Source organism: Lactuca saligna, chromosome 8 (genome assembly GCF_052625555.1).
Source record: "Lactuca saligna cultivar CGN05327 chromosome 8, ASM5262555v1, whole genome shotgun sequence".
Classification (NCBI taxonomy): Eukaryota; Viridiplantae; Streptophyta; class Magnoliopsida; order Asterales; family Asteraceae; genus Lactuca; species Lactuca saligna.
In genome coordinates, this window is record NC_136424.1 from 22,529,085 (window position 1) to 22,540,434 (window position 11,350).

The 11,350-nt window shown below is 35.8% G+C and overlaps 2 protein-coding genes across 3 annotated transcripts; one reads left to right on the forward strand and one right to left on the reverse strand.

Moving 5' to 3' along the window:
• The first annotated feature begins 1,312 nt into the window (after window positions 1-1,312).
• Window positions 1,313-6,006, forward strand: LOC145008909 (uncharacterized). Its single transcript, XM_078967537.1, has 9 exons — window positions 1,313-1,426; window positions 1,502-1,665; window positions 2,065-2,262; window positions 2,369-2,491; window positions 2,641-2,678; window positions 2,775-2,913; window positions 3,027-5,135; window positions 5,224-5,336; window positions 5,412-6,006. The coding sequence occupies exons 2-9, from the start codon at window positions 1,537-1,539 to the stop codon at window positions 5,641-5,643; spliced, it is 3,081 nt and encodes a 1,026-aa protein (XP_078823663.1). The 5' UTR covers window positions 1,313-1,426; window positions 1,502-1,536; the 3' UTR covers window positions 5,644-6,006.
• Window positions 6,007-6,643: 637 nt separating this feature from the next.
• On the reverse strand, window positions 6,644-10,632 carry LOC145008672 (uncharacterized). Of its 2 annotated transcripts, XM_078967272.1 has the most exons (8): window positions 8,767-10,631; window positions 8,573-8,691; window positions 8,439-8,481; window positions 8,005-8,342; window positions 7,585-7,909; window positions 7,345-7,513; window positions 7,148-7,250; window positions 6,644-7,023 (listed from the first exon to the last, which is right to left on the reverse strand). In XM_078967272.1, the coding sequence occupies exons 1-8, from the start codon at window positions 9,955-9,957 to the stop codon at window positions 6,906-6,908; spliced, it is 2,406 nt and encodes an 801-aa protein (XP_078823398.1). In that variant the 5' UTR covers window positions 9,958-10,631; the 3' UTR covers window positions 6,644-6,905. The 2 variants fall into 2 exon arrangements, with proteins under 2 accessions (XP_078823398.1, XP_078823397.1); XM_078967271.1 differs by having other exon boundaries at window positions 8,005-8,481; window positions 8,767-10,632.
• Window positions 10,633-11,350: the final 718 nt, after the last annotated feature.

The following is an 11,350-nucleotide window of genomic DNA, read 5'->3' on the forward strand; positions in this document are numbered from 1 at the left end:
TATTCTTGGGGCATGAATTTCTGAAGGTACACCATATTAGATATACAGTAAAGAGTAAGTGATTTCTGAAGGTACACCATATTAGATATACAGTAAAGAGTAAGTAACAAGCGATGATGATGGTGCTATGGATTTTGGTTGCTAGATTTAGAAAGAGACCCTAATCTTTTTAATAATAACAACATTAAATTATATGAATGGTCCCTTGTGTTGGTGTCAAAAAAAGCATGTTCAATTCTTATTTTTAAAAATTTATTCAAACTGTCACTTGTTTGTTTTCACTTTACACGTTTCATCACTTATTCATTTAAATTTGCACAATTCATCATTTGCCTGATGAGTTCAATGATGGTGGAGATGGGATTGTCGGAAAAGCTTAAGGAGGTCGCTTATAATGTTTCACCGATAGAAAATAAAGAATGGTTAAGAATTGAAGGGGTGGTGGGATGAGAGTAGATAGTAAGGGGATGGTGGGAAGTGAGACTTTTTTCAATATAAAAAAGGGCAATATAATCATTTCGTATATGGCAGGGACGAAACATGTACGTTTTAACGATATAAGGACGATCCGAATTAATTTTTTAAAATAATGACTTAACGTAGCTTTTGGCACCCGCAAGAGGAATAATTCGTTTAATTTATTATTTCACTCTATTAATAAAAACAGAAAGAATATTAAAAGATAATTATTTACGTGCAGAATAGTCAACTTAAGTTTGGATCAAATTTTTAAAAAAAATCAAATTTGAGAAGAGACGCAAACCATAAAAAAATATATGATTTTGGACGATATAATTTTTTTTTTTTTTTGATCAATCCAAAGAAAATCAAATATCATAAGGATCATTATTGCTCTTGTCTTATTTATTATTCATTTAATATGTTTTTCTAATCAGCGGGGTATTTGAGAAGGTAGCACTTAAAGGAAAAATAGATACGTGATTACTAGATTAATTATTATGATTGAAGAGCACAAAAATCAAGTTCTTAAAATCAATAGCAAAGCATTATAGCCTAGAGAAATCTATTTAATGAAATAAACTTTTGGAAAGTAGAAAAATAAAGAGTTGGGACAAACAAATTATTGCGTCAACGATGATATTAATTGCCAAAAATGGAATTTGAACAACGTGAAGAATGGGCACCAAAAATATAGAAATAATATATTTATAACTACCTTTTTATTTATTTGACAATAAATACAATACTATTTGAACTCCTTTTTTTAACATATTTAATTCCTATATATGTTAATAATCATATCAATAATAGTATTTCACAAATTTCTATATCTTGTTTTATCTGTGATCAATAATAACCAAACATTCTCTTAAATAAGAATTTACGAAGTGTAGAATTTGTCCGGGAAGTAATGTCTATCGAAGGAAAAGAAGAAGAATAAATATTTGGAGCAGCACTACTACTTGTAAGCCGCAACTGAAATACAGCTAACATCCTCTCTCTCCTCTCTCATGTAAAAGGGGTTTTCAATCTGAATCAGGATCAAATAATCATTAAGGATTTAAGAGAATCAGAATGAAGGAGATGATGAAGCAGAAGATGATGAACAGGTTTCACAAGCGGAATTCCTCCTCCGCTTCATCTGTTGATTTTAAATCAGGCGAAAAACTCGATTTCAAGTTCTCTAGTCTTCAAGCTCTTCAGGTCTATCTCTTTCGTTTTTAATACACACAACTGTTATCTGTTCCTCTTGGTTACTTTACATGGATTGTCTAAGCTTCAGGAAGATATGTAAGGTTTTAGCAAGTTCCGTAAAGTTAGTAGTGAAGATTTTGATGTATATCTCTGCGGTCTATTTATTTATCGTGTTTCAGCTTTCGAAGTGGAGAAATATTTGAAACGATAATTGCTTGATTAGTAAACATGTCTTCTGTAGATTAATTTGATACTAAACCTATTTCTAGATAAAATGATATGATGACTGAAGTAAGTATGTAGTGACATGATGGCTCGTGCTAGATATCAAGTAGCTATCAGTTTTTGTTGTAACCAATATTTCTTGTTTGCGAAGGATTCATGTTCACTGTTGTTTTGTATCTTCAGGTACCCTCGGGATGGGATAAGCTTTCAATCTCTCTCATCTCCATAGAAACAGATAAAACCGTTGCCAAAACAGGTAAAGCATCTGTATGCAATGGAAATTGTCGATGGACAGAGACCTTGTCAGAATCCATTTGGCTCTCTCATGATGATGCTTCAAAAGAGCTTCAGCAATGCCTGTATAAGCTTCTTATTTTAAAGGTATGATGCCTATCTTCACTCGTTTCATTCATGTTTACACATGAGCCATTTATTTGCTATGGTCTAGTTATATCACTACTAATCACTTGTTATTTCCTTCTGATAGGGGTCAACTAGATCTGGCATCCTTGGAGAGGCTACTGTTAATTTGTCAAGTTACATGAGTTCTGAAACTTCTCTTCCTGTTGCACTACCTCTAAAGAAGTGTGATCATGGGACAATTTTACAGGTCAGTCAAGCAGATGCTACAAAGCTTTACTTTGGAAAGTTATGGAGTAACACTTTTTCTGGATTTCAATTGTGTATAGTTACTACTTTTATGTGCTTTTGTGACATTGTGCTCTCTCAGAAGGAAGAATTTGGATTCTCTGTTTGCAGGTTGCTATCCAGTGCTTAACTCCTCGACCTAATTCAAGGTTTGATCCTGAACAAGAGAATCAATCTTCATGTTTTTTCTTCCAATCCTTACAGTGGTTGTAACTTGTTACTTGCTGCATGTTTCATGACTACAGATGGAGTGACACCAACTCTTTTGCAGACAGCAGTGATCTAGATAACATATCTGATGCACCAAATGGTTTTGACACCAAACCTATAGGAACTTCAACAAGCAATAGCATTCGGGATACATCTAATACACTTGGTAGCAGGGTATTTCTCACCTAACTCTACTAAAAGGTTTTTTGCTCTTAAACTATAGCTAGAATCATAATTTGTCCTTGACATCCTTGTGCATCTAAGGATAGCTTTTGTTTGTTCAACAGGAGACAAGCTTTGCAACAGTGAGATCACATAACAGCTTTGATTCAATGGAGGATTCTTTTGGCTCTCATAGTAATCTAAGTGATGCTGCAATCGATTTGATTGGAAAACTGGGGTCAACTACCAATACTATGGTCAATGTTTATAATTCTCCTAGTTCTGGGAAGAATCTTCTGAATCGAAGACAAGATTCTGGGAAAGTTTCACATAATATCCCCGCATCACCATTAAGAACTTTTAGATCCTCTGAATATGCTCTGGATGATGATGTGGCAACAGAAGAACTTCGTGCAGAAGCAAGAACATGGGAAAGAAATGCTAGAAAGTTAATGGTTGATCTTGAATTATCAAGGAAGGTGACTAGTGATCAAACAAGGAACCTGGAAAATGTGACTATGGAGCTTTCTGCATTACAAACAGAATGTAATGATATGAAAAACGAAATCAAACACCTGAAAATTCTCCTAGGTGAATCAGAAGTGAAAGATAGGGATGCTGATAATCTAAAAGCTCAGGTTCAAGATAAAAACGGTATCCAAGCAGAACTTGAAGAAGAAATAAAATTTCAGAAAGATTTGAATAATAATTTGAGTATACAATTGAATAAAACTCAAGAATCAAATCTTGAGCTAGTTTCTATCCTTCAGGAGCTGGAAGAACAAATAGAAAAACAGAAATTGGAGATAAATAGTCTTGAGGCATCAGAACAATCAGCAGTTGATAATGGAGAAGAGCATACAGGGGTAGAAGTGTCAAGAATCATAACAGAAGACAACTGTAGACTTGAGCTTGAACTACAGAAATTTCAGGAATCACAAGAAAAGTTGGAAAGTAGAATCCTTCATTTGGAGGAGACCCTTGAGGAAAAAAACAGAGAAATAGAACTCGAAAGAGACCTCAAGACTCAAACTTTATTGGACATTGATTCAGAATGGACAAAAAAATTAAGTTTGAAAGACAAACAAATCTTGAATTTGGAAGCAAAATTATCAGAAGCTCTTGCTGCAAAATTACCAGTTCTGAAGGAAACCGAATCACAGACAATAGAAACTCCTGATCTCATTGAAGAAGTTAAAGCTTTAAAGGATAAGATTCTTGAGCTTGAAAGAGATTGTAATGAGCTTACTGATGAAAATCTTGAACTCCTCTTTAAACTTAAAGAATCAAGCAAAGATCTTTCAACAAAAGGTGCTTCTGAAGTGGAATACAGTGTAAAAGACATCAATGGTAAACTTGACAATTTGATTATAGAGTTAAAATCCAAAGTTGAGGATCTGAATAAAGAATTATTCACCAAAACTTCTGAGATTGAAGAGCTTAAATCAGACTGTTTGCTTAAGGAAAAGGAGATTCAGTCTCAATGTAATCGTCTACAAGACTTTGAGGCTCAATTGTCTGATTTGCAAATAGTCAACAGTCAGTTGGAGAAAAGTTTGACCGATGCTAAAGAGTCAACTCGTGTAGAAACAGAGCATTCAGAGTCTCAAGTTATTGAAATCAAAAGACTGGAAAACGAAGTGGAGGATATGAAAAAACGGTGGTTGGAAGCTCAAGAAGAATGTGAGAATCTTAAAAAAGAAAATCCCAAATTACAAGCTACTACAGAGAACCTTCTGGAAGAGTGTAGTTTGCTTCAAAAGTCTAATAGTGAGTTAAGACAGCAAAAACTAGAGTTGCATAATCACTGCACAGATGTGGAAGAAAAATTGAGAGAGTCGGAAGATAATTTCTTGAAGTTATCAAAGAATTTGGATGACTTAGAAGAAAATTTATCAACAATGCTCCATGAGATCATGTCAAAAGAGAAAATGTTTGATTCAAAACTTGAAAGTTTACATGTGCAATTTACAGAAGAAAATTCAAATGTTGAGGTCCAATTGCAGAAAGTTACAGAGTTGCAGGATGAGATTGTGACCCTTAAGAACTCGCTTAATGATGTGAAACATGAGAATGAGAGACTTGAAGCTTCATTAGAAATGATGTCTGGAGATTATGAGGAATTAAAGAAAGAGAAAACTTTGTTACTTGAGAAATCTTTTAGCATGCAGAAGGCAGTGATTGAGTTGGAGGAGCTCAAACATAAGAAGTTTGAAAGAAATCTAACTGCTGAGGTCCAAATCTCAGATTCTTTCTTCTTTTCAGTGATCATAAGTCATATCAAAAAGTTGACTTTTTGACTTTTTTTTTTCCTCTTGACAGGATGTGGAAAGTGGTACAGCTGATGATGAGTCGTCATCTAGAATCCAATCACTGGCGCTTGCACTTGATGAGGCTTTGGAAGCCAATAAAATGTATAAAATACAGCTTAAGAGGTATGTTATTATAATCATGAGAATTGTTTTTTGTAATTGATTTTTGTCAGTGATGGTTATGTGATGAAATTTCAGTTTGTTGTCTGAGAAAGAAGCGCGCGAATCGGATATTCTGATGGAGTTGAAGGTTAAAGATGAAGGAATGAAGGAGGAACATAAGCATAATGATTCACTTAAGGCTGAGTTAAATGAACTTCAAGAACGTTACCTCAACATGAGCCTCAAATATGCAGAAGTAGAAGCTCAACGTGAAGACCTTGTCTTGAAACTAAAGAACCTTGGTCCCACAAGGGGCTGGTTTTCGTAAAATCTTCCTTTTTTCATTCTCTACTTATTATTATTTTCATGAAATTGCATCAACAACTCAAGGTCATCTGTTCTATTCTATACGAGGAAGAAAACTGATTTTATTATGTCATTGATGGAAAGAACATGAGTAAATAGAAAATTGGTGGGGTAGGCAATATCATGTTTCTTTTCTTTTTTTTTTTGTTTTTGTTTTTGAGAGAAGAGGACCATGTGCCAGTTCAACTTAAGGTATATCTTATTGAACATTTGTTGATCTTTACTTAGATTGTTACAGACCAATCTCAAGCTTCCTTCTACATTGTATGCCATGTAAAATGTAAGTAAGATACACATGTTTCGAGTGTTTTTTAGTTTGGATTTCTGTTTTGGACTAGACTTTTTTCTGACACAGGAATGTGTCCATATAAGTATTTGTAACCTGTTAACTAATGTTGGTAGGTTAAAAATGGTTAAAATGAATAAATTATCAATTATCAATGTTTTTTCTTCACAGAATATCTTTGTAATAATTTTTATGGGATTTTCATTTAAAAAGTAGTTAGGACTTGGGAGTAGAGTATTGATTTTTTAAAATAAGCGTTGGGTTTCAATCTTATTCATTTGTGTGAAAGTTTGACGTCATTTGATTGAAGTTTTCATTTTGTAAACACTCTTGTTGGGATTTGAACAAACGTACAAAGCGAATATTTAATTTCAAGTGGCCAAAACATCAAATATAACGTGTTTTGACCATTATACCATTTTTTGGTCAAAGTTAAGACGCTTGTAGGTATTTGATAATTGTTGCTAATGGAAGAGGCTTACATGGTCAAATAAACAATAAGAAAAAATAGATGAGAAGATATGAATGACCTTGAGTATAAGTTCACAACTCTTGCAATACAAGTAATTGTTATTTTGCCAGGACAATCAAATGGTGTGATGTATGATTGCTATATCTCAACCACTACGATAGCGGCATCAAACGCCAAATGCATAAGAAAATAGAACTGGAAACATACTAAAAAAACAGAAAAAAAGATTCCTGTTGAATTTTATTTACGTGACACCGACGAATCAAAACGCGGCAACTGTCCTTGAGTTTTTTACAAATGCATAGCATCCAACATGTAATAAATTACAAAGAAAAAATATCAACACTTTACATACGAGAGAGAACACGAAGAAGAACATGAAAAAAACCTACTTCAATTCAAGTAGAGTAGATGATCCAAATAATCTTCTTCTTTCTTCTTCTTGGGTCAGTTTTATAAATGTTTTTTAGAGTATGGAGTAAGCTCGGATTACCTCAACAATGGGTGCCCGGCACAAGGGACATTTCCCTCCTCCTCTTACCAACTCATTTGCACACTTGGAACACGTGCACATATGTCCACATCTGCACATCACATCACATCACATCATCACTTGCTTAATCCACACACCTATATATATATAATATAATATATCTACATATATAAGCATCAACTGTTTCCTTTTTTTACTTAATAATGTAACACTACCTGTACAACAGTGAATCAATTTGGCTATCGCAACAAACACAGCAAGTTCCCTTTTTCACATGGACCCACTTCGACCCATCTTCAGAACTCCCTCCATCAACACCTACAAAAAAACATTTTCCTTATTTTCCTTTATCCTTCACTTTTCATTACATAACAATAATAACAATAATATAATAATAAAAAAGTTTGTGTACCTTGCTGCCCGCCCGCTGACCGATTCAAAGCAGCAGACACTTCCTGCCTGACCGAACGTTGCAACTCGAGTTGCATATCCATGCAAGCCTCCAGCATCCTCTGCATGTGACTCATACCTTGTTGCAATCTCGCCATGTCAGCTCTCAAATCATTAATCATCTCCCATTCCTATAAATGTAACAAAATATATTAAAAACCGAGACGAAAGATAAAAAATCACAATTCACAAAAATGCTTACGAGTTCAGATCGGTGGATGCTGTGGCGGGACCAATTAGAATGGTTCAAATCATGGTGGTGCCAAACCGGTACTGGCGGTGGTACTGGCGGCGATGGTGATGGTCTGCTACCGATGGCGGCTGCGGCAGCTTCATTTTGGTTTTCATTGTCTTCATCTCTAAGACCAAGACCACCTTGTTGTTGTTGTTGTTCACCTACTTCTGGTGACATGTTTCTGTGAAGATCCCAATCGATTGGTGCTCTGCTTTGCCTTTCCACATATGATTGAATCAAATGGTCTAAACTTTCGCGAAAACCACTTCGAAGAAGATTAGAAACACTTCTCCTATAATATAATTTTTAAAAAAAAAAAAAAAAAAACAATTTGTTATTTAAATTGTTTAAATGTTGAAAAGAAGGTTTATAGTTTATATTAATTACCTGCTTAAAAGTTCTCTTAATTCCATACTGTAGACATTATCATCTTCAGGTGCGTGAAATCTGTTGGATCTTCTAACAGGAACTGTACGTCGTGTTCTTGGAATAACATCAGAAACCGCTTCTTGATTACCTGAATTGTTTTCTTGAAAAATTTGATCATTGTCATTAGTGACACCTTGGTTATCCCAATCTTGACCTTCATTTCCATTGATGTTTGTTTGTTGATTTGTGGTTTGGAGGAGAGCTGCTGCTGCAACAGTTATACTTTCCAGATTCTGATTTGAAACTTGATGAATGTTGGGTTCTTGAATTTGAGTCTGTTGTTCATGTTCAATCTCCTGTTGAGTGGTGTTTGTAATTGCATCACTACTTGTAAAATCAGTGGTGTTATTGTTAGTGTTATCGTTAGATGAATTTTCAGATTGGCTGCTTACTTGCCCTCGAACAATGTGCTCTAGCCTTGATCGAAACCCTTCCCTAATTATTTAAAAAAACAAATTATATTTATATATATGATATATATAATATCAAATAATCACAATTCAAAAGATTTCTTTAAAATGTATACCTCAGACCAGAGACAGTGTGGCGTTGTCTGAGCTGGACTAACTCACTTGCTGCCATTGATGGAAGCCTCTCCTCCTCCACAGGCCTCTCGTTTCTCAAAAATCTCCCTCTTAGTAATGACTGAAATCATCAACACAATCTCAATACAGCATCTGGATAAATAAAAATTTAAATATAAATATAAATAGTAATGACCTGAATTCGGTTGCGATGAGCAAAATCAGAAACAGCGCGATACTCAGTTAAACCCTGGAGTTCTCTCTGTCTTTCCCTTTCTACCCTCACAAGTAAATCAAGTAAAGCTTGTCTTCCACGCAACCTCAACATGTCTCTTCTGATATGCTCTGGTTGACCTTCATCATGGTCAACAACAGTCTCACGACTAGCTACTTGTTGTTGTTGTTGTTGTACGTGTTCTTCCCGATGACTGCCACGTGGACGTGGGCCCCTCTGTTGACTAGTCATCTGAACCCACTCACGCACGATCCTCACCCTTTCACGCTCAGTTTCACCAAGCCACTCTGCTCTTACACCGTTAGATGAATTATGATTATGATCAGTGACACCTGTCTCCCTCCATCCCTGAACTATATGCCTAACTCTTTCTCTTTCTCTTTCTCTTTCTCTTTCGTTGTCTCCTAAATCAGGAGACTGTTCACGGCTTGAAGTTTCAGTTTCTTGGAGGTCGTTTTGAGCTTCCATTTGATCATTAGACCAAGCTCTGTAATCATTCTCGCTTTCTGTAACATCTTCTTCCAAACTGCCTTGATGTTCGCTTGCTTCTTGACCTTCTGACATGTTGGTAATGGTATTGGAGTCCACACTTGCATGTTGTCTGAGTCTTTCTCTTACTCTTTCACGAGCACGGTTTAGAACATGTTCATCTTCCAATTCTCTCCACATTTGGAGGATAGAGGAAGCTTGGGTGCTTGGTCTTTCAATGTTGCCTTGTCTCCTTGAGGTAGGGGATTGAGACTCGCTTAAGAAGGAGGAATCAAGCATGGAAACTGTATGTAAACCTGCGAGTGCCATTAATTCAGACTCACGGTTTCTCCTTTCTATTGTGGTGATCATCTCTTGTGCTTGTCTTGCAGCCCATCTGCTTAAGATCCGTGATTGTCGTCTTCTAGCAGCAGAAGTTTCAGCCAGATCATCGCCTTCAAGATCTGACCTTCTTCTTCTTCTCACTAGCTGATCACCACCTTCGCTTTCATCATCGTCCCCATGAGGAGAGCTGCATGATGCGAATGACATACAGTCGTCCAAATGCCCTCTCATCAGTTCTTCCAATCCCCTCTCGAAATCAGAACCGTCGTTCTCAAAATCTGAACAGGCATCGGTGGTGCTTTCAGGCTTCTGTAGCAGTTGTGGTCGAACATCAGTCATCTTCTCACTAACCCTACCCACCTCAATTCACCAACAAACACCCACTAGGACAAACAAAATTCACCAATCGTTTGTAAACACAAGCAAACCCTATCCTCTCCTCGAGATCAACGATTGATCCGATTTACGGAACGCAATTCAGTCAGATTAATAACACCAGATCAAAATTGTGGTTTTCATCGTAAACGAGACGACTCAATAGGAAATTCAAAGAAATGAAATCGAGATCCACCATAATTCAAAGAAGGTAAAAAGAAAACCAACTATGAAACAATAACCTATGAATCAATCAATAAACTTACAGCAAAATCCAAACTACAGATTGGGAAAGAGGGAAAGACGTACCTCTGAAGCTATGAGTGCGCTTTTTTTTCAATATATTAGTTAGTGTGTGCGGGAAAAAACACAACCCTAAAATTCTGTTGGACCAGAGAAAAGGAATTTCGACTCGATTAAGAGGAACCCCACGACAGATTCAGAGCAAAAAAGTAATAGTTTTTGCAAAGATTAATAAATAAATAACAGGGAGAGAATTTTGGGTTTACATAATCAATCTTGTTTCCGAGTGAGTGATTGTTTTTGGTTTTCGGTTTTTGGTTTTGGGATGAACTAAAAACCTAAACCCGATCTTTGTGCATCAGAATTGTTGAATTGACAACCTAATCCGGATGACCCACTGTTGCTTGTAATTTATGCATAATTCATGACACATTCAATAGGATGATTAGCAAAAACATTTGGGGGATATTTTTTTCTCTCAACAGCCATATAAATTTTGCCAGCTCAATAGATTTTTTAAGCACAAATCCAACAAAAAAAAAAATATTAATTTTTAAATAAAAAGTTTGATTTTAAAACCTTATTATTATACATATTAATCGTTACATCACATGAACAATGTCAAGTCAAGTATTGAGTTGTCGGTTTTGGTGGTTTAGTTGTAGCTTCAATACCGGATGGTTTGGAGTGGGCTTGAATTTAGAGCACCATCATCATCTTCAAATGGAAATTCTGCTATCTTCCTCTAATCAGGTGTTTTGCAGTAGATTGTGTCTTCTATCCATGTGTTATTTTCCTCTAATCGGGTGCTTTGCAGTGGATTGAGTCTTTTATCCATGTGTTTTCCCACTGTCGCCTTCGTCAATGTGTTTCTTCCACATCCTACTTTATGTCTTTACTCCGTCTACATCCTACTTAAGGTGAAAGATTACTTTTACTCGGTTGACATACACACCGTCCTTTTTTGTCTTGCCCTAAATTGAAAGTGCTATTCATTTCCACAAATTTGCCTCTTATCCGTCTTTTCCATTGTTGGTTTGGTTGTCTTTCCCAAATGAAGTTGCATGTAGTAGTCGTCTCCGGCCAAATCCTTTGATGCATTTTTAAAGCTTCA